The following is a 24,158-nucleotide window of genomic DNA, read 5'->3' on the forward strand; positions in this document are numbered from 1 at the left end:
CCACAGTGGATCAGGAGGTCAGCGCCCGCATTCATGTACGGCCAGGAGACAGTGGAGTATACAGATGCTTACACTTACCTTGGAGTGGTTTTTAGTGGGCCAGCATTTTCATTCAGGAGGGCAGTAGAGACTAGATTGACCAGAGCCTATGCAACATTGGGTAGATTGGAAAGGATGCGTTCACAGGTTCAATTTCAGGAACCTCGGACGAAGCTCTGGCTCTCTGACACTTTGGTGGCTTTTGCATTGCTTTATGGAGCTGAGATTGGGGGAACTTCATTGGATCATCGCGGGAGGACAGGCCGCAGTGATGGATGGGGGGACATAGAGAAGCCTCTGGTCTCTATGATCTCGCGGCTCATTAGAGCCAAGGCTTCAGTATCAGGTGCTATTGTCCGAGCAGAGCTAGCTGCCCCCACTAGTGGTTGAGGCGCTCACTAGATCTGTCTCCTTCATACACCGCATGTGGAAACCTCCCAGAGACAGATATACCTGCCTTGCACTTGAGTCCTCTCGACAGTTAGCCATGCAGGGAGATACAGCTTGCTGGTATGGGGAGATGACATCATGTTTAGGCGCATGGGTTCAGCATAGACAGATTGCCTCCCTTCCAGTACTCACTGGATGCACCCTCTTTGACTCACACAGTCCGAGATCACCAGGCTCATCCGCGTGGACTTGACTCAGCTAGACACCAGGAGGACATGGATACAGCCAGCACAGGAGCTGGGCACGAAGATGGCTTTCTACAGAGAGCATCTTCTCCAGCTTACGGAGGATGGTTTTGTGACGAGGTCCAGATACATGGACACCCACTTGTCTCATGGGATACGATGTGCTATTGGCCAGATACGCACACCTTCACACCAGCTGCGGATCGAGACTGGGAGATACATCGGAGTACCAGCAGAGGCCAGGTTATGCCCCTTGTGTGACATCGAGCGCGAGACAGAGTTGCACTACACATGCCACTGTCCCGTCTACTACGAGATACGAGGCCTCTTCCATTGCTTGTTCAGAGAGGGCTTTGGACCACTCTCCAGAGTCATGCGGTACGAGGATTAGAGATGCTTGGGTTTGTTTTTGCTTGAGCTGCGTAGACACAGAGAGAGCCTGATGAGAGGAGAGGGTAGCCAATCTCAGAGACAGATCACAGACTTCTTTAGAGTTGCCACTGGACACCCGGAGGAGTTACTACCACAGCAGAGCTCGTCGCCTCATACCAGAGGCACATTGATTGACCGAGCAACTGAGCTGGGGAGATCCTGACGCCCACGACTGCAGAGGACTACACAGCATCGACGGAGGCTGCAGCAGAGGATTCAGATCACTTTGGCCCGATAGGCACGACGCTCGGTCAGACTATTGACCATGGAGGAGATTGATGAGATTCGCCAGCGACCGATGCTGGATCTCTTGTGATCTAGCTATCCCAGCTAGCTGCTTAGTTCACACCTAGCAGTTTAGGATTCCATAGTATTTTATCATTCTGTCATTTTGTCATCTTGTTACTCTGACTTTGTATCAGATCCACCACATTGTAACTTTCTGGTTTCATAGGTCACTTTGGCCTTTTGAAGACGTTAATATAACATTTCATTTCATGTCATCTCTCTCCCTCTCTCTCTCTCTCTCTCTCTCTCTCTCTCTCTCTCTCTCTCTCTCTCTCTCTCTCTGTGTGTGCGTGGGTGGCGCCTCAAAGCACCCTGCGGGGTCGCCTTCATCCACGAGCCTACCCGACTGTGGGGGCAGTGAGCAGGTACGCTATCACTCAAGAGCAGGTCAAGGGGCAGCAGATAGCGCCCTCATCATTACAGGTTTCGGGGCTGCAGACCTTAGGGCAGCGCCCTCAGCTTACAGGTTGCAGGTGGGGGGACAGCAGTCACGTCCCACAGTGGGGGCTGCTTTCGGGTTCCAAGCTTGAGCAGAGACAGGTCGCTTGCGGGGCTGGTTATCGCACGATCAGCAGGGAGCATTGCCGCCTGTGGTCTCCTCGCACAAGGGGAGGCTTCGGGCCTTACTGTTTACTGTCAGACAGAGGGGCAGCAAGGGGCTGTTCCTGGTTGTCAGTGGCGCCTGTACTGGGCTGTGGTGCAGGTCCTCTTCGCGAGTACACAAGGGGGTAACGGGTCAGGTACACAGGGAGCCAGCGGGGCTCTGGCAGAGGTGAGGTGTTGCCGCGAGCTGACCCAGCAGGGGGCCGCGAGCTTTTGGATTCCATCTACAGGTGCAGGTGACTGTAGCATAATACAAGGGGCTGAACCTCTGGACTTTTGGGTGAATATTGGTTGTGCGCCTGCAGTGGGCTGTGGATGTGAAGGTACCCGCATCGGGTTGTGGATGTGAAGGTACCCGCATCTGGTTGTCCAGAGCGTCGAGTTGTCTTTGAGGTCTCTTGAACGACAAATCATGGAAGCAATCTCCCCTGCACAGGACCTTGCACAGGACACGGAAGCCGTCAATGTCTCACCTGTTTGCAAGTCTCGAGCAAAGGCAACCTTCATGCTCACGAACAAGTGGATGGCCCACATGGAGAGGGAAATGAAGCAGTGGAAAACATAGATGGAAGGATGGTGGAAGGAGAAGGCCAACCTCCTTCAGATGGTCTTCAATGAAGGCGCACAATGGAAGAAGGAGAAAGAGAGCCTTAACGCAGAAATACAGACACTCAAGGAAGAAGTCTCAGCCCTCAAACAAGAGAACCCAAACGCCGAGATACGGACACTCAAAAAAGAAGTCTCAGCCCTTAAACAAGAGCTTGCTGATAGAGTAAGCAGTGGACTAGAGAAAGGCGAATTTCAGCACTCTGTAATAGATGAAATCAAGGAAATCAAGGAGCAGGTAAGGATGATCATAGAGGAAGAGAAACTGAGTGTGACAAAGACATCTTCATGGGCGGAGATGATTACAAGGACACAGAGAAAGGAGGACGAGGCCGAATAATGGATTGAGGTCTCCAAGAAAGGGAAAGGTCAAGAAACTCCTTGTACACCGACGCTTATCAACATGACCCTCGAAGAGAAACAAAGAAGGCGGATGCAAGCACTACATGTGAGAGTGACCGGTCTCAAGGACATAAACAATGTGGAGAAAGAGGTCACAAGCCTTACATCCATGATGGGGATGGAGAAGCCTTTGCACACAAAGGCATGGAGGGTAGGTAAGAAAAGTGATGGCACGGGAGAGTCTTCAAAGGGGAGAGCTCTCATACTACGCTTCCCCTCGTTGGAAGAGAAGAAGGAATTCTTGAGGAAGAGGCCTACTCTCAAAAAGACAGGTATTTTCCTCGTTGATGACCTGACTCTCTCACAGCTCGCACATATGAGAGAGGTAATGCCAGAGATTATAGCGGCAAGGGAGAAGGGAAAGACAACCTTCTACAGAGATGGACGGGTGGTGATTTTAGAGCGGCGCACTGCATGACGGTGCGAGACCTATGGGACCACACCGAAGATGGCTTCTTGGAATTGTAATGGGTCTATGAGGTTGGACGTGGGTGCATTTGAGGACAGTTTCAAAGACAAGGATATTGTATTCTTCTTAGAGACTCATCAGGCTCTGGACAGGTGATGCCACATGTGGTAGGATACAGATGGGAGATAGCTCACAGGACAAATGTGAGATCTGAGCATGGGAGTAGAGGTTCAGGAGGAGTAGCAGTGCTATTCAGAGAAGAGCTACAACCATTACTGCATATTGTACGAAGAGATGATCATGCTAGATATATGTGGGTGAGACTGAGGGCTGACGCAAGTCGATTCCTATATATTACCATATGTTACTTTCCTCCCAGTACATTAGTGTATGCTGCATCTAGAGGGCAGTCGCCTTTCTCTATACTAGATGATGACATATGGGAGATTTCTAGGGTTGGTGATATCATTCTCCTAGGGGACTTCAATGCCTGAACGGGCAACTCGCAAACAGTCTTCTACGACACTTGAGATGAGATGCTTAGAGAGCTGGATGTGGGTGAGTTGGGACTTGACAGACGCTCAGATGACAGAGAGCAGACGGAGTATGGAAGATACCTCATGGAAATGACGACTACACATGGAGTAGCCATACTTAATGGTTTACAACGATTTCTTGGAGTAGCCGGTTTCACATGCTTTCCACACAGACATGGGGCCAGTACAGTGGATTATGTTATGACACAACCGAGCTTTGTCCCTTGCATCCAAAATTTCAGAGTGGGAGCCAGGCCAGTGGGCATAGTAGTAGATCATGCTCTCTTGACACTGTCTGCTAAATTTCAGTATAATACAACCCATACATCAAGAGGTAGGACACACACCCGCTATACATTTACATAAGAGGCTGATTTCGTTTATAGAGAGGAGATCTGGGACCGTCTATTGGAAGGCCCAGCTGGCACAAATGGTACAGGCCTCTGAGTGGAGGAGTGCACCACTCTACTGACTGAGACATTGCATGGGGCTTCATCAATGGCATACCCACACACTCAGCCGGGCAAGAGACGGCGTTCTAGGGACATGCCCCAGAATAGTTGGTATGATGAGGAGTGCAGAGAGATGAGAGCCCAGCTTCAGAGGGATCTTCTTTTAGGAGTCATCACTTACAGACAGTCTCGGATTGCTTTCCGACGCCTTGTGCGATGGAAGAAGCGAGCTTATCTAGCTCAGATGGAGCGAGACTTATATCAGATGTTCTTGAGTAGGGACTCAGGAGAGGCATGGCGACTCTTCCATGAGCACTCCCCTCCCCCAGTGATTACTTCACCTGATGTGTGGGGCCAATATGCGACATCATTATATACGGTTCCTGGACAGGAACCCCTTCCAGACCCTACCAAGCCTTGTCTAGCTACGAGCACTTTCTTTACATTTGAGATGGTACAAAGGGCCATCGACAGGATGAGGACCGGGAAGGCATATGATCATGACGGTCTAGTAGCGGAGCACTTTATACATGCCAGGGATATGCCGATGGAGGTTCTCGCAGTGTTGTTCAATCGTGCCATGTGTGAGGGGTTACTTGAGACTTGGAGGTTGTCTAATATTGTGCCCATCCTCAAGGCTGGTGACCCTACAGAGCGTGGGAATCACCGCACTATTATGGTTGGACACACATTGGCACGGTTGTATGCATCTATCTTGGAGCAACACTTGAGTAATTGGGCAGTGTACGAGCAAAGGGTCAGGCCGGCTTCAGGAGGGGTTTCTCCACTCTTGATCATATTTTGACACTCAGGGCTATCATTGAGGAGGGTAGAGCACATGGGAGACAGATCTTTTGTAGCTTTATGGATTTTCGCAAAGCATTGGACATGGTACCAAGAGCTCGATTGATGCACAGACTACAGGAGATGGGGGTGTCCATAGAGGTGATTTGGGGGATTATGGCTTTGTACAGATAGTGATGGGACATGTACGCACTCTGGAAGGGGTATCTGATTTAGTTCACTCTACTATTGGAGTGAAACAAGGCTGCCCATTGTCTCCTACTTTTACTCTGAGACACACCAGGCCCCTGGGCAATCCATGCCTCACATCAGTGGATACAGGTGGGAGACAGCTTACAGACAGGAGACACGCTCAGAGCACAGAGAGCGGGGCTCGGGGGGAGTGGCAGTGTTATTTAGAGAGGATCTGCAGCCACTGATACATATAGCCCGCAGGGATGAGTAGGCTAGGTACATGTGGGTGAGATTGAAAGCAGAGAGACAGATATCTCTACCTAGCTATTTGCTACTTTCCCCCGAGTACATCAGTTTATGCATCACCCAGAGGACAGTTCCCTTTCTCGATTTTGGATGCTGACATATGGGGAGTTCTCTAGGGATGGTGACATTATCATCCTAGGGGACTTCAATGCTAGGATTGTCCATCACGAGGCAGTGTTTTATGATACTTCAGAGGAGATGCTAAGAGAGCTAGATGTCGTGGAGACGGGCGTGTCCAGACTATCACACGATGTGGAATATATTGAGTATGGGCGACACCTGATAGACATGGGCACTGCACATGGATTGGCCATCTTGAACGGCCTATAGAGATTTCCTGCTGCGGGAGGTTTTACATGCTTCCCACACAGGCATGGAGCCAGCACAGTGGACTATGTAATGGCACAGCCGAATCTCATCTCTAGCATCCAGGATCTCACAGTTGGGCCCAGACCGGTCGGGATAGTAGTAGATCATGCTCTGGTGTCGATGACTATCTCTTTCCAGTTCAGTGTAGCACACAGGCCACGGGTAGCAGCCCCTACTCGCTACACATTCACACGGGAGACGGATTCTGTATACATGGACGGGATCTACAGACGCCTATGCACTGAGGACCTGGGGCAACCCCGCTGGAGGAGCTAACTACTATACTGACACAGACATTACATGAGGCAGCAACAAAAGCATACCCACACACCCAGCCTGAGCAGAGCCGCCGATCAGGGAGCATGCCTCAGAACAGCTGGTACGATGAGGAGTGCCGCCAGACTAGAGCCAGACTTCAGAGGGAGGTGCTTTTGGGGGACGTCACTCACAGACAGTCACAGATTGACTTCCGACGTTTGGTACAGCGGAAGAAGAGGGCTTTTTTGGCTCGACTCGAGCAGGATCTATATCAGCTATTCTTGAGTCAGGACTCGCGTGAGGCGTGGCGGCTCTTTCATGAGCAGTCCCCCCCCCCCCCCCCCCCCCCCCCCCCCCCCCGCCCTCTGCTATTTCCTCCACAGAGAGGAAATAGATGGGCAGAGAGAGAAGGAATGCGTGCAACTGGGCAAGCAGGGTTCAGGAGAGGCTTCTCTACTCTTGACCATATCTTGACACTCAAGGCCATCATCGAGGAAGGCAGATCTCATGGGAGACGGATCTATTGTAGCTTTGTGGACTTCCGCAAAGCTTCTGACACAGTACCCAGAGCTAGATTGATGCGCAGATTACAGGAAATGGGAGTACCCACAGAGCTCATTTGGGGGATCATGACATTGTACAGATCAGTAGTAGGGCATGTACGCACCGCGGAGGGACTTTCTACACCGGTTCACTCCACTATTGGGGTGAAGCAGGGCTGCCCGCTCTCTCCTACTCTTTTCGGTATGTATGTTTATGAGGTTTTTGACTACATTGACAGCGATGGGGATAAAGGTGCACTGCTGGCAGGGACATGGATTCCACTTTTGTTATATGCTGATGGTATTGTGTTGATCTCCGAATCCCGAGAGGGAATGCAACGTCAATTGGATGCTTTGCAGACGTTTGCCCACGAAAGTGGTTTGTCTGTCAACCTTGGTAAAACCAAGGTTATGGTGTTTAATACCACCCCACAGTGGATCAGGAGGTCAGCACCTACATTCACATACGGCCAGGAGACTGTGGAGTACACAGACGCTTACACTTACCTTGGAGTGGTTTTTAGCGGACCCACATTCTCACTCAAAAGAGCACCAGAGACCAGACTAACTAGAGCCCACGCAGCATTGGGATTGGAGAGGATGTGTTCGCAGGTTTAGTTTCAGGAGCCCCGGACGAAGCTCTGGCTCTTTGACACCTTGGTGGCTTCAGCATTGCTCTATGGGGCTGAGATATGGGGACCTTCATTGGATCACCACGGGAGGCCGGGTCGCACAGACGGATGGGGGAACATGGAGAAACCTCTCGTCTCTATGATCTCGCGGCTCATTAGAGCCAAGGCATCAGTACCGTGGGCCATTATCCGAGCAGAGCTAGCGGCCCCCCCACTAGTGGTGGAGGCGCTCACCAGATAAGTCTCCTTCATAAACCGCACGTGGGAACTTCCCAGAGACGGATATGCTCGCATAGCACTTGAGTCCTCTCGACAGTTAGCCATACAAGGAGATACAACATGCTGGTATGGGGAGATGACATCATGGTTTCAGGCGCATGGGTTCAGCATAGACAGGTTGCCACCATTCCAGTACTCATTGGATGCACCATCTCTCATTCTTACACAGTCGGAGATCACCAAGCTCATCCGCCAAGACCTGACCCAGCTAGACACCAGGAGGACATGGATACAACCAGCACAAGAATTGGGCACGAAGATGGCTTTCTACAGAGACCACCTTCTCCAGCTTAAGGAAGATGGTGTTGTGACGAGACCCAGATACATGGATACCCACTTGTCTCATGGGATACGATGTGCTATTGGCCAGTTACGCACATCGTCTGACCGGCTGCGGATTGAAACTCGGAGATACAGTGGAGTACCAGCAGAGGCCAGGACATGCCCCTTGTGTGACATGGAACCTGAGACAGAGCTGCATTATACATGCCGCTGCCCCGCCTACTACGAGATACGAGGCTGCTTCCATTGCTTGTTCAGAGAGGGTTTTGGACCACTCTCAAGAGTAATGGGATACGAAGATCAGAGATGCCTGGGTTTGTTCTTGCTCGAGCTGCACAGACACAGAGAGAGCCTGATGAATGGCGAGGCTAACCAGTCTCAAAGACAGATCACAGACTTCTTCAGAGCAGACATGGGACAGCCGCAAGAGCCACTCCCACAGCAAAGCTCCCCCTCGTCTCACACCAGAGGCACACTGATCGACCGAGCGATTGAACTGGGGAAATCCAGGCGCTCACGACTGCGAAGGACTACACAGCATCGACGGAGGCTACGTCAAAGGATTCGGAGCACGCTGGCCAGGCATGCACGATGCCCGGTCAGACTACTAACCATGGAGGAAATTGATGAGATTCGCCAACGACCGATGCTAGATCTTTTGTGATTCAGCTATCCCAACAAGCCGCCCATTTTTGCTTAGTTTTTTGCTTAGTTCACATCGACCAATCTAGGATCCCATAGCATATATCTTTGTTTTGTACTGTTGTTAGGTTATTTTGTTACTCTGACTTTGTATCAGATCCACCACCTTGTAACTTTCTGGTCTCATAGGTCACTATGGCCTTTTGAAGACGTTAATATAACATTTCATTTCATTTCATTTCTCTCTCTCTCTCTCTCTCTCTCTCTCTCTCTCTCTCTCTCGTCATGTTCAGTGATTTTGCAGTTTCTATTTATGTGTTGCTATTGATTTCTCACTTGGGAGTGTCCAAGCGTGTAACATAAAACAGAATCTGCAAACTGTGTACAGCTTTGAAAGTTTGAATCAAGGTAATTGGAATGGAAAGAGAAGGATATGACACACCGAATAGAATGCTTTGTAGAGACATCAATGGTTTTGAATTGTTCAAATTTTGATCCCCCATAACCCCCCCCCCCCCCCCCCCCCCCCCCCCCCCCTTCCCGTCCCCCCAAAAAAAAAACAAAAACAAAAACCCTTACACCTTTCCTCTTCCAAGGGGCGGAGTACAACTGAGCACACTTGCTATGCTGGGCAAGGCTCCCTGAAAAACTATCAACCTTCTCATGTGGCAAACTGGGCCTCCTGTAAGGGTTTAATCCTTAAAGGCCTTAGATTTAAAGCATCTCAACTCGAGAGAAAAGCCAGATATCGTCTGAAAGCAACACTTGCCATCTCAGATACAAGAGAAAGCATGGGCCAATGATCCCTCATACAGAGCAAGGTTGGACATATCAGCCCCAAATGCATACTAGTTTTGAGTTATCTAGCCATGGATGAATGCAGATGATTTAGAAATCAGGATGGCTCAATGAACTCATATGGAATGCAATATGGATATACCAGCTACCCCTTACATGAAGCCGATAGATTATTTACTCACTCTGCCACCTAGAATAGTATATAATAGTGCATGTTCAATCTAAAAATAGCCTTTCTTTATTTTCACCTTTTTAAGTCTCACTCTCTCTCAGAGTGACACAATATGTTATCACCAACGAGTATGCTGAGTTCCCGCCGGTGTTTGTTTAGGGCTCTTTTTGACTTCTCTTGAGACTTTGTCAAAGACTCCTTGGCCTTTACAAACTTTGTGCCCAAATCATCGACAATTGACCTTCCTAACTCCCTTAAATGACATGCAAAGGTGCCTTGCTAAGTTGTTTGTAAACTTTGTCCTTTGTATGCAATATAGGAGGAACTTTCCTGCCCCCTTCTGAAGGAGCTTTGCCCACAGAAGAATCTGTATTCTGGTGTGATTAAGCTCAACAAATGAAAGGTACTTGTCTAAGTTTCCACAGCAATTGTGTGTTTTGATGTCGTTAAGCTCAACAAGTGAAAGGTATCTGTTCCTCTTGTGCTGAGTAAGGCTTTAGGCTTTACCAAACCCGGAAGAGTGGAATTTGCAAGTTTGAATTTATCTTGGAATGTTCCCAAGAGTATGCGGATAAAAGACGAAGAGAACTTATGGGTACTGCGCAGGTTCATAAACAAGGCTCTCATAGTTAATAGAGCAGGACACACCATGAAATTTGAAGATCTGCACCATAAGTAGGTAGCCATTCTGGATGCGCTCGCAAAGAAGTACATAGAGCCTGCTGGAAAAGTGTGTCAATGATAGTCAATATACTGTTGTCAGCAACAGTACCTGGCATCTACAAATTGTAAATTTCACTTTGATCGAAATGGAACGTGAAGTGTATGTGGTAAACTGGGTATCTTTCAAATGTCTGACATATTTTGGGGAATTAAATGCATTGGCTTGTCTTTTACGGAGCATTGAGAAGCAGTAATTTGTAGCATTGGAACATTTTTTGTGCATAACCTTGACTGTTTCTTATGGTGCTTAGTGATCTTAGAACATTGTTTGTGCATAACCTTGACTATTTCTTATGGTGCTTAGTGTTCTTGTTTTCTAGGTTTCTTGTAGTATGTGCTGATTTCTTTTTCCTGGCTGCCTATTTCATGCCATGATAAGTAAACAAGGACTTTCTTTGGTAGGGGATGGCCTTCCAGTTGGTTGATGACATGCTTGACTTTACCGGGACAACAGCATCACTAGGCAAAGGAGCCCTTTCTGATATTAGACAGGTGTGCCTGTGATTGACTTAACAAACAAATCTGTACATTATGTTTTTGAAAGCTAGGTTCATCCTCGATGTTTCTTGTAGTTTTTATTCGCTACGGAGTCCTTCATTCCTTATGGAGTGTTCAATGTACAAACCTAATTAAACATGACATTGTTTTACTGGCAGGGAATTGTCACAGCTCCTTTGCTTTTTGCCCTTGAACAACAGCCGCAATTACATGACCTGATTGGCCGCAAGTTCAAGAATGCGGGTGATGTTGATCTTGTAAGATTAAATCTGTTCTTATTATGCTCCAATCTGAAAGCATGCTTGAACAATAAATAAGTCTTGTCTTTTTCTAAGAAATCAAATTTCAGGATGGATCCTGCTCTCAAGCGTCTAACAATCGTCTGAGATGGTTCCCAGGGTCCCTAGCCATAACTAACTTTATTGCTTGGAGATATTGATGGCTGCAATATGTGTTCTTGCTTCGTTTTCAGGTCATTTTTAGTAGTGTTTCACATACTTCCCTCGTCCTTGATACTAAATGAAATAGTTTTAGGCTTCTCCACATCAATATAGATCTATAGAAGACTTTTGCTCAACAAGTAGAGAGACAAATGGCTTGGGGAAACCAAAAGTTATGTAAGACCACACTAAAAAACCGTACTGAATTCCCTGTTGTCTCTGCTTCTGGGCTACTATGGGAAGAGTACATGTCACTACCATATGACGACGTCCCTAGAGAGAAGAATAGAGGTCTGGAGTGCCATGAAGAATGTTTTTTGCAACTTAATTCTCAATGCATACTAGGTAGAAATGAAATGAGGACTTTATACCAAGCTAAAGTGAAGAATCACTTTGATGGTGGGTGAGGCCACCACCGTCGCCCAAACTCAAAGAGAAGTTGGTAGTTTTCCAAGCTAGAGAGATCCATGCCTTCCCATCTGTCCCTATGACAAATATCGCTCCCAATGTCAATAGGGCAATCCGCAAGAACTACACCTGCCTCATCAGATATGCATACACGTGCTTACATACACATATATGCATGCGAACACGTGCATGTGTACTGGTGAATGTGTAAAAGTAACAACCAGAATGGTTTCTTTTTTATCTCAAGAGCTTGACTCATTGTGGTTGCAGGCTGTAGAGCTGTTGCAAAAGACAGACGGAATAGAGAAGACTCAAAAATTAGCGTCTTACCATGCATTGCAAGCTGCAGGTGCAGTGAACGCTTTTCCTTTCTCGCCATCAGAACGAGTGAACCAATGCAGAAAAGCACTAATAGAACTCACACATCAAGTTATAACAAGGACCAAATAAAGAAGCAGTTGAAACACTGCTAGAGGCACTGTATACTACGGCTGACAGACACCATACATCCAAGTGGTGTATACAGGCCATGATCTCAACACACTCTTGTGGCCTTAAGACGGAGATATATACCTTCAGCACTGGAGCATCTGTACATTTTTCTCCAATTTTTTGATACAACCAAAGCAGAGGAGCAGAGTCAATGAGATTTTGCATTAAACTTGGATGGAGTACTGCACATGGCCATTGTCTTTGTAAATTACACAGTTGTCAAAACATTTTTAAATAGATGTCCTTTTTGAGAGCCTTTGTGACTCTACGCTTTGAAAGTTATTGATTCACTTGTTGAGGATACGTAAAAATCTATGCTGCAGTGATAACTCTGACTGGCTTGCTGTGAATCACTTTAAGCACATGATTGTGTGGTAAATTCTGATAACGTAAGAAGATCAGATTTGAAGCAGCATGGACCTGCATCTCCATACATTTCAAAAACATGAGGACCTCGTCTGTTTGGAGATGGGCTCCATCCAGTGTTCGGGAAAAGTGTGCCTCAGCTTAGCCTTTGAAAACGAAAGAAGCCGCTTGAAGGGAGGGAAAATCCGCTCAGAAAATAGAGTTAAATTGGAAAAAATGCCAGTTATTTTGCAAAATTTCCTCTTTGAATCTACCCTCAAGGGAATTTTGTATGTTTGTAAAATTGATTTTTTTCTGTTGGCGCAACATGTGAATCTTGAGGTACATAGTCGCTTTGCATAAACATTACAAATGAAATTCAGTGTATGTCACATTAATTTGATGGACTTAAAACATAGTTATTATTTTTAAATAGTTAATAATAGTGTACTCATCAGTTGTATTAAGTGCATAGTAATGCAAAGTCTTGATGGAGGTGTTGGAAGTACTGAGCATATGCAATCCATTACATTGTACTATTGTGCGTAGATTAAAGTGGGTTATGAAACAGTCTATTGTAGGCTGTGAGCTAGTCTTGTCTCCTGAAAATGTCATCAAGCTATGTGTTGAGATGAGGAGTGTGCTCTCCTGGTGGGTGGGATATCTATGAGGCCAAACCCCTTTGACTAAGCTGTTGTCAATAGTTGTAGATGAAGGTTTTTTCACATCTTTGACGACTGTATCATACTCCAATTCGGTAAGGAACAAGAAAGGTATATGTGAGTGTGAAACCCTTGTATGCGGCAATGGCAAAACATAGCTTTGAGTCTTTTCGTTGTTTTCCTTTTGAGCACATAGAGGGTAATTTTAGAAACTCTTAAGTCTTTTAAAGATCAGAGTGGCCTCAAGAAGGTGAGAACTTTGTATACCATTTTCTCTAGAGGTTTCAACTTGGAGGGAAGGTCTTCTTTGCCTAAAAAATAAGGCAAATTACGACAAGAAACCTATGCTTGGCGAAGGCATCCAAACCAGAGAGTCCTTACAAGTCAATCTAAAGAAGTTTTAAGTCCTGAAGGGTCTTGTTCAAATCTCATTGATCCAATTGACTTTCATAACACTATAGAGTGCAATTTTTACTTCGAACTCTAGGATTGAGAGTGTTAGCACTTCTAACCATAGAGTTTTTGCATATTGTGATTACAAATGGGGATTCATTCACCTAGATACGATCATGAAGTTTGGAGGTACAAAAAGAAAATTCTCTTTAAGCTCTTCTACATCCTTAAGAGCTACTCCTTGAAGATTTAGGGTTAAGAAAATCTCATAGTACTCAATTACGAGCAGTCTTAGGTAAATTTCTTAAGTGCCTTCTTCTTAAGAACTACTTCTCTTGACTTAGACAAGGTTGGATTAAGCTCCATATGAGATCTCACAAAGATTTGGGTGCTTTACCTCCTTGTGTGAGGAAGGAATGGAACCATCTTGCTGTAGCTTCAAATATGTGAAGACTCAGGCCTCTCCTCTATAGGTAACAAATATAGGGTTCCTTCCTCAAATGACTCTTGCTTTTCTCAAACCATAGATAAAGGAATCACTAGTTTTGTAGGAATGTTTTGAGTCGTTAGAAGCTCAACATGCTTTTCTGCATTGGAAGTGTGCAATCCTAAAAAAATATTTTTGGAAACTAGCATCTTGTACTAGCAACATTTTAAGGAAGGAATTGCTTATCTTCTTTTGATTGTCATGCTCTTAGCAAATTTCATTGTAATTTTGTTCTCTCCTACAATAGACAAGTGCTCTAGTAACTTCATTGTTATGTGCAAAAAGAACGTTTGTTAGATGACATCCATTTTGCATACCATTGATTAACTTTGAAAAAATTTACCAATGGAAGCAAATGTGGCTATAACTATCTATTGACCTCGATTTATAGTTGCTCGTAGTAATACCTCAATAACAGAGGTTCCAAATGATTGGCTTATTGTTTCAAGGCCATTGTGCCTAGTGTTAACAAGCTTTGGAAAAATCTTCTAATGGAATCATACAATACATATCTATTGACTCAAGTTGGATTTCAAATAACTCAATGGGTGTTATCTCTGTTATCACATTTTTGAACTCTTTAAGAAGCATAAGTGAGAATTATGAATTATTAGGGAATAGATGGAAGATAGCGAAAGGATTACGAGTTCCTAGTAGTGGCCTTGTGTTTCAATGCAATTACAATGCTGTATACAAAGTTGATTTTTGATAACCATAAATCAAGAGTCAAGTCTCTTATTTCAAAGGTGTTTATTTACAAGTTTGAGAAGGATAGGCATAAGGTGTTGCCAAGCTTGCACTAACCTTTTGTGATGAAAAAATAAGAATATAGATACAGACAAAGGGAGGAAGAGATTCATCGAGATTCTAAATGGCATTGACATCATAAGTTTGGTCAGATTTCCTTTTGCATAATCAATGTATAATTGTCGATGACTTGTCTTTGCTAAATCTTGCCCAATATTTTTGCACAAGCTATTCAATGTAAGCCACTATGTAGAATATTTTTTGCTTGACATTCCTTCTTTTCAAGGTTTTATGTACAAGTTCTCTAGGTGGAGTAGTTTATCTAAGGAGTTTTGGGAACTTAATTGGACCAATGATTGTTGTGTTTTTTAGAACTGCAGATATTTCAAACTCCCTTGGATTTGGAAGTAAGTGACTGTGATAAATGACTAGAACGGAGCATGCCAAACTTAAAATTATTCATAGGCCTCATATTCTTTGAACATCTCTCTTTTTGCTAAATAAGGTGTTATCTTCTCTCAACTACTGAAACCTTATTCTAGTGTTATTTGTTGACTTTTACGTTTCTTGAGCCTAAAGGTGACTGCTTGGCATGATCTAGGCCATTGGCCTCAACACAAATCGCACGGTTAGAAGCCCATTCTTTTCACCGAGAGTAGCACATGCATACTTTTAAGTGATAATGGGTAAAAAGCTTTAGAACGAGGCGCTTGCTGTTCCACCACAAAGCGGCATCTGATTCTTTACTTGGCGTCCACGTGCTTTTGGCTCCTACCTAAGAAGAGACAAGTATTATCTTGTATCTGATTGGTCGCATTGAATCACACGATTCTGATGAACATGCTTTTTTTAAATTATAAAAAAAGCCAAATAAAGATTTTTTAAACAAAGTTTCACAAAATGGTTCCTAAAGCCAAATACAAACTTTTTAAAATTCAAAGTGCTTGTTTCCAAAGTGCCTTGGCGGTTCCCAAAGTGCTTTGGCTTAGAGAAAGTACTGTGTGCCTAGAGAAAGTGCTTCTAGCCCACTCAAAACGCTTCTCTCTTAAAGAAAGTGCTTTTTTGAAGTACAAAAAGTGCTTCTAGCCCACTCAAAACGCTTCTCTCCGAAAGAAAGTGCTTTTTTGAAGTACAAAAAGTGCTTTTCTCTAGGACAAAGTCCTCCTTCAATAGCCCACTCAAAAAGTGCCTTTCTGACGTGCATAAAGTGCTTTTCTATAGGAAAAAATCCTTCTTCAATGTCAAAAGGCTTTTGACATTGAAAAAGTCTTTTGGTTGGCCAAAGTGTATGCTGCTAGCCTCAACCAAGTGCTTTACCAATTTGTTTGTAGATCAAACGCTTTTGGCCTACATAATTGCAGTTCCATCATTTGCTCATCGAGGAAAACTACTTTACAAAACTTAGTCGCCTTCTCTCAAGCTTCCCTAAAACCAACTATGTTTTAGTATCTAAATTCCTGAAGAATGGTGATTAGAAATTTAACATAGCACATAAACACAAGGTTGTTTGTGTCGTGCTAAAACTAAACCTAGATTTAGTGTAATCTCACTTACAAATTTTGATATTTACCTCATGAAATTTTTTTCTTAGGTTTCCCTAAGGTTTTTTTATTGTAAGGAGTGTGAACAAAGGTAAAACACCTTACAAAATAGAAGGGTAAGCTTCTTTTAAGAGTTAATAAAAAAGTATGAGGTTTGTATTATGACTCAGCACTGTTGTGACTCATTATGTGGTGTTAAATTTCAACATTAAAAAAGGAATCCTATGTGCACCTTTGAGGCTTTACTCCAGGCTCTAGCTCATGAGCCGTCTTCACTTTTAGCAACCAATGAAGAAAAAGAAAGCATTGGAAATCTCTCAATTTTTAGTGAAAATTTTAGGGTTTTTGCTAGTTTGTACACTAAAATCCTTCAAATTTGGCTGGTTTCCATCAAGGTGATCCTCCAAACTAGTCGAGGTTTTTTCATTTAAAAATACACTAAAGGCAGGTTTTCTGTGAACACTTCTCGTGAGGACTCCTGAGCACAGTCAAGTCGTCAAAATTTTCTTGATGTTTTAAGTAGTCGAAGTTCCAACGCCCAACGTTCAAAATAAAGGTTATTTTAGACAACTTCTCAAGTTTCACTTATATAGTTTGAAGCTCCCGCCCATTTTGCTCTCATCCCACCTCTAGCAAATTGCAAGCTTTGTGTCTCATTTCCCTATGAAGTGTGCACTTGCCATTGAGCATGGGAAGTCAAAAGGCATAAACAAGCTCGAACTTTGTGGAATGATAAATGGGAATTTGAATTTGAGTGGGTTGAGTTTGATAGGATGCAAGCAAAATGTTTTGCTTTTTTTTTTTGGTAACAATGAAAAACATTGTAAAAGTATAATTTGGGATAGATGGGACAATCAATGTAAATTATAGTGCCTTAGTGGATCAAAGAGACAAAGCACTTGCATCGGCATTGCATAGTGGGAAGAAAAGCTTTGAAGTTGGTGTTATTAAGCATTTTGATGACATCATAGATAATACGAAAAATTTGTTTTGAGTTTCTTATTTTGTTGCCAAAAATGGCGCTTGCGTACACCAATACACCAAATATGTTCCCACACTTGAGTTGCTTAGAGAATGTAATACTCCAAATATCCTCGAAAATATGTATAAAAATGATAAAGCGTGTGCTTCTTTTGTGTACTACATTGGGAAGGGTCTTGAAGTAGATTATATGCTACATGTTCGTCAATTTCCATTCTTTGGCATCATGGTAGATGAATCAACTAACATTTCCCATAGTGGAACATTTGATTGTGTATGTTTTCTATATAAAAGACAATGAGCTAAAAATCTGACTTTTTGATCTTTTGGAGGGAGATGACCAAACATCTCCAGGATTGTTTGTCTCATTGAAAATATTGTTGGAAAATTTTGGCTTCAATAAAAAAAAGTTAGTAAGCTTTGGTTCGGATCGAGCATCTGTTATGATTGGAAAAAAATAGGGGTAGCTACACAATTCAAAGATGTATATCCTTTTTTTACTTCCATGAATTATGTAGCACATCGCACTAATTTATGTGCTAGTAACACCATAAGTGATTTTCCATTTGCAATGTATGTTGGTGCTACATCGAATGAACTGGCTACTTATTTTAAAAGAAGTGTTGCTCGCTTAGAAAAAATAAAATCCTTGCAAGATGAATTCGATTTACCTTTTCTTAAGACAGAGGGCATACACACAATTTGATGGTTGACTAGACATAAAGTGCTCTTGGTATTTTTTGAATTGCTTGAGTATTTTAAAAAAGAAAAACCAAGTATTTTTGAGAAAATATCTTTATTTGCCTTTGTGTATGTTGCACACTACTTCGGTGATTTATTTTCGCATTTCACAAGTCTTAGTAAGCTCTTGCAATGTAGTTATGTTGATGTGACTCTATCTCTGGAATAATGGATGCTGAGATAATAGCCATGGAGACTAAATTTTTGATGATACTGAGCCTTGAACTTAATGCCTTAGAGTTAGATGGCTATGGATATCTCGTAATTTTTGATAATGGGCCTTCCAAAGAACTTCTGTATGAATTTGGTCTTCTATGAGAGGCTCAAACTTTAGAAGCATTCAACTTACTAGAAATAAAAGTGGCTCTCACCTTGAAAATGCGAAAGCTTTTCAAAAGGCTTTAACAAAGCATATCGTTAAGAATTTGAAGAAGAAATTTGAGAAAACTTCTGAAACTTTGTCTCTTTGTTGTTAGCCACAAAAGATTTTCGAAAGGATTTCAATTTTTTTTGGGGGTGATGCAATTGAGAAGATCATAAAGTTTTATGTGCAAACAAAAAATTTGAAAGGAGGGGGAGGGGGGAGTTGTTGAGCGTTTGGTTGATCCTTTTTTTGTTGAGAAAAGAATTCAAAACTTTTAAATATCAAATGTACAATGAGTGGAAAGGGTGGAATTAAAAAAACACATGGTGCTATATTGATATAAACTTTGAGGGAAAAGTTTACATCATTACGAGTACTTGCTTAAATAGCATTGATGCAATGTTGTAGTACCGTTATTTGTGAGCGAGGTTTTAATATCCAAAATATAATCAAATTTAAGCACAAAAATTCTCTTACTACTAAGAGCATGCATGCTTTGATGAGAATTTCTCTTGAAGGGCCTACATTGGACATATTCAATTTCAATGATGAAGCGATTGCAATGTGGCACCCGATGATGCAAAGACCTCAAGACATGCATTTAGCTCTATGGAAGACTATATTGCAAGTTTTGGTATCTCAAATTATTTTAAAATTTATAATTTTTGGATTATATTTTCAATAATAATTTTTCTCTAGATTTTTGGCCGAAGAAGAATGGATTAAATTTTGTGATATCATTTGAGATAAGTGAAGAGCTTTCTCTTGCTGTGAGCTTGTACATGTACCTCTTCCTTGCTGATAGGCATGTTGTTGCCTCTCTATATCAACAATCTTATTCCTCTCTTTGTAATCGATTATGTTAAAACTAATGACAATTTTGCTCTCTCAAAAGTTACTCCTTATTTGAATGCCATGCAAGTTTTAACTTCTAATGTCTAACCTTGTATGCTAGTAGACTATTCACTGGCTCTCTATACCTTGATTTTCGTTCAATTAAGATTGTTTCTTTGAGATAGAAGAAGAGCCTTTTGTTGTGAGTTTTCTTATGTAACTAACGGTTGCTAATAGGTACTTTGTTTTCTCTCTTTGTAATGAATTTTATTGAAAATTAATGGAAGTTTTGCTTTCTCAAAAGTTACTCTTATTTGAATCTCTTGCAAGTTTTTATGCTTAATATTTCATGTCAATAGACATTTTTTTTTGGCTTTCTATACCCCCGGTATTGTTCAATTTATAAGCAATCACATTATCTAAAAACATAGACTTTATTCACACTAGGGATAAGATTTGCAAGAAAATCTCCTTTTCTCTCTTTTTCTCACTTTGAAATGATTGAAGTAGTAGGTTCTTGAAGTGCAACATTTTGGGATAAATTAATTTACCTATGTCTACAAGTTCTCTAATTTTTTAAATCAAGTGAATATAAAAAAACCTACTTCCTTCCATAGTTCCATAGTTGGAGGTTTTATAAGACTAAAAAGTCGGGTTTTTTTTCCAAGCATTGGTTGTTTGTATAGAAAACCATCAAGACTCTAGGAAACAATGTAATGTGGCAAGTGAATCCTTAGAGTTATGCATTACAAGATTGTGAAAGCAAAAGGAAAACAAGACTTTATCCTCATTAACGTATTAACATGCCGAGCAAGAAGCCCCCAAGCGTGGTAGTCTGCTAGGATGTACGGCCCTATAGCGACTCCCCACATATAGATAGGTTTTTGCAAAGCAAGTGCTAGCGGTTCGAGGCAAACATACCCTTTAATGTGCACAAATTCACTTGTTAGAAAAGACTAGGCACGAAGGGCCTTGTAGCATACTGTTCAACATTTCAAAAAGTAGACCAACATTCTTCGGGATCATCCAACAAGCCCCACTAGCTACAAAAAAATAAGTTTTTTTCGGTACAAAATTCATGTGAAGATATTCATAAGGTTAGTGTTCTATCTTCATGGAGAGATTGCATGCGTCCTTTAAAAAAAAACTCTTGGTATCTTGATTATTATTTACACATTTACACGAATTCACACATTAACTATGACAAGGCCAACCAATGGATAGTTGTTGAGAGGATACTTATTCAAAAAAAACATGAAAACGTTTGTTTACTTTGCATTGTAGTAAGCATATTTTCAATATTTCTTCTTTTGGAATGCTTTTTTTTTCTTTTTGTGGTAAATTCAATCAAAGTGGGGAGCTTAAAAGCCCACACATTGTTTAGCTTAACAACACAACAAATTGTTGTTTAGGTCTTTAGCGCTTTTAATATTATTACTCTTATTTGACAAATGCTAACTTTTCTCACATGACTGAGTATGCCCATCACCTTCGGAACCTAATAGAAACTCTATTCATTTATTTTATAGATTACGTTCTAATGATAGAAAACTCTACACAAAGATGTAGCTACTCTTGGACACTAATGACGCGAGTAAGGATGTCATAGCTGCTATCTAAGTTATGCATGATAAGAGTAATAATGTTATTGTTTCTCTTTGGACAAACAACAAAGTTAAGGTCACATATTGTAAAGTTTTCATCTTTAATTTTGTACTAATTTGGTAATTTTTTACCACCTCTAGGTAGCCACACAACAAGTTTTAATTTTAGTCTTTAGCTTACATTAGGATTTAGGAATTTCTTCTTTTAGAAGTTTCCCCCCTGGAGTTTGAATTGTAGGAGTAAGCCTTTGTGATGTTTTATCCTTGTTTGTTTAAGATTGAGTACTTGTTTCAAAATTTCAATCATGTAAGCTCCTTTAACTTATTCTAAAAGATTTTTCACGTGAATAACGATTTGTTTAGTAGCAAATATAGTGATTTAGTTAGTTTTTCTTTATATGTCGTCTTGTGTCCTTTGCTTTGTATTTCTGTGAGTGTTTTAGCCTCCTTTTATAATTTGTAAGCTTAGACTTTTCTTGTGACCTTAAGAAGGTCATGCTTAAGGAGGGTAAAGGTTGCATTGTGCTGATGGGGGAAAAACTAAGCAAATTGGAAGCAAATCATGTATTAGCATGGATTGCACACCGCATTCAATAATTCTATCCTTCAGCAGCCTCCCATCGAAGTTAATGCAATGCTGAGAAAGAATTGGAAGAAAAAAATTGACAACCCATGCTCATTTTTAAACGGATAAGCAACCCAATTCAATGACGAGAAAGATTCCAATGTCGAGCTTGAAGGTGGCACATTGAAAATCTCCATACACAACAAGCAAAGAAATATGTTGGCAATCACACAGACATGGGAAACATCTGAATGTGAGGACAGGATAGGAGGTGATGTGAATGAGGCTCCTTCTCATCCACTCAAGGCACTGCTTCCCATGTTTGTAGATGGTATCTCTCTCCTACGGTAGACAAGAACATGCTCATTTTCTCTACATTAGATAAGTTAAAATGCTACTAGTCTTCCCGTGCATCATTTTATTACATGGGAAACCAAAAATTCTTGTTACGTTTTCATTGTGAGACCTCGTCGCGACAATGGCGCATTTTGATCGTGATGGTCTTGCTCAGGAGCTTTCATTTAGGCCATTGGTTGCTCAAAATGGCCAAGGACCTTGCTTATAAGCCTGCTTTCCAATCTCACTGTCTCTAAATAGGGCCTTGTACCTTCGAATGATTTTTGTGTTCTCTTGAGCAATTAGATGCTCTAGGATAAATCGTCAATTTGTGGAGTTCAAATGTATGTGGAATTTCCAATGATTTGTGACACTATTTACGACACAATTTTGATGGTTTTGTGATGCCAGAATTTTGCCCATTGAATCATCACTCAATGCTTTTGTAATGGGTTTTGGAGATAAAGACACGATTGCTTAGAGTGAATCCTTTAAAATTATTGTTCCTTTCTTCAATGAAAATGTTGAGATGGTGAAAAACTTAAGTACTCATTAACCTCTCTACTCATTTCTTTGATAAATCTCTCTTTCTCACACACACTAACATGTATACTCAATTGGCTTTCATTTGTTTATTTAATTTGACTTGAGTTTTGGCGCACCAATGGTAAAATTCTACACCTTTGGTTGTATGTTTATAGCTTTGGAGATAAGGGAATGACGGCTTTAAGTCGATACACTAAATCATTATTCCTTTTTCAATGCTGAATCTCAATATTGCAAAAAAAGATCATCTATTGTATATTTATAGCTTTGGAGATAAGGGAATGATGGATTTAAGTGTGATCCTTATTCCTTTTTCAATGCTAAATCTCAAGATTGCAAAAAAAACAAGATCATCTTTTGTATTTTTATAGCTTTGGCTTTAAGTGGACACACTGAAATCATTCTTCCTTCAATGCTAAATCTCAAAATTGTAAAAAAATAGCATCATCTTTTCATTTGCCTTGAGGCTTCCTTTTTCCTCTTAAAAACATTGAGAGTTGTGTTGATAGTTTAAATGAGATGTCATTTAGTTTCCTTTCCCAAAAGGTAATTTACTCACTTTCTTGGCCTAGAGTTCAAGTGTGGTGATCACACAAGATAGCTCACTACTGAGCATAGGGTCCTATTTAGAGGATTCCTTAACCGTTCAAGCCATAGTACCATGTTCTCACTTGGTCAAGCACCCATCTTGATGTCTGGGGACATAATACTTCTCCCCTTATTTTTAACTATTGTCCTCAACAATATCTTTGGTTATAAAATCAAGAAAACGACTCTTGAAGAATCTTACTAATTTCCAAGTAGTACTTGGCCAAGGATCTTACTGATTGTTGCCGAGTAGCACTTGTCTCAAGTCGATGCTTTCACTTGAACAATTACTTGGGGTAAGAAGCCGTTTGAGGCCGTCTAACCCTTTGATTGAGAATGGATTCAAGTTCGAGTAAAATGAAATATAGTTGAGACACCCAAGCTAAACAGTACAAGATGCTCAATCAAGAACAAATGAAACATATATGATCTTGCAGTTACATTTGTCTACCACATATTCCACTTCTCCATAAGGATAAAAACTAATAAGATTCAAATGAATACAAATTATGCTTTGCACAAGGTTTTCTTGTGTTTCACAAAATTTATGGCCGGGACATCTTATTTCTTAGCCCCTCTAGGGAGCAACCTCTGCTGTTTTTGAGCTCTCTTCATTGGCTTTGGAGTTAAGGTTTTCTTCATCTAATGTTCCACTTTTGTCGTTTGATCGCAATGCCCGATGCCGTACTTTCCCTTTGCATAAGTAGTGCAACTAGGTTCTCCTAAATTGTGAAGCCAACTAGAATTGTTGGGCCTACATTTGAAATTTTCTATGCACATGAACATGCTCACAAGATGTATAAGAAGTTTTGTTTGGGATTAGCTAATCCTACGAAAAAAATTGTGGGAAAAGATCGAGGGACTCTTCATTCAATCTGTTTTGTCCAAAAACATTTTGTGGGAAAAGTTTGACGTACCCTTCATTCATTCTCTTTTCTAGGAGATGGACGGTTCTTTTTATCTCTCTCTTATCTCTTTGTCAAATGCCTTTCTCTCTAAAGAGTGCACAATGCGTGCAAAGTGCGAGAGAGAAGAAGAGCACAGGAGCACGATGTGGGTGGAGCTCTTAGTGAGGATTCGGAATGCCTCACTACTCCTTATTGTTCTATATGATCAAAAGAATAGATAAGGTTAGCACGGTCAGTGTGATGGGTGTCCAACCAATTGGCCCAAACCCTAACACTCTCTTGTTCTCCATTTGAT

General features: G+C 41.9%; 1 protein-coding gene across 1 annotated transcript in view; it reads left to right on the forward strand.

The window, feature by feature from the left end:
* Nucleotides 1-12,532, forward strand: part of GPS1 (geranyl diphosphate synthase 1) — a 105,696-nt gene extending 93,164 nt beyond the window's left edge. Inside the window, exons 11-13 of the mRNA XM_086488268.1 lie at nucleotides 10,786-10,875; nucleotides 11,040-11,138; nucleotides 12,000-12,532. Coding sequence (XP_086344394.1) covers nucleotides 10,786-10,875; nucleotides 11,040-11,138; nucleotides 12,000-12,179 — 369 coding nt within the window. The 3' untranslated portion in view covers nucleotides 12,180-12,532. The remainder of the gene's footprint in view (nucleotides 1-10,785; nucleotides 10,876-11,039; nucleotides 11,139-11,999) is intronic.
* The last annotated feature ends 11,626 nt before the right edge of the window (nucleotides 12,533-24,158 follow it).

The sequence above is a fragment of the Adiantum capillus-veneris genome, chromosome 18 (genome assembly GCF_014529385.1).
Source record: "Adiantum capillus-veneris isolate H3 chromosome 18, ASM1452938v2, whole genome shotgun sequence".
In the NCBI taxonomy this organism is placed as follows: domain Eukaryota; kingdom Viridiplantae; phylum Streptophyta; class Polypodiopsida; order Polypodiales; family Pteridaceae; genus Adiantum; species Adiantum capillus-veneris.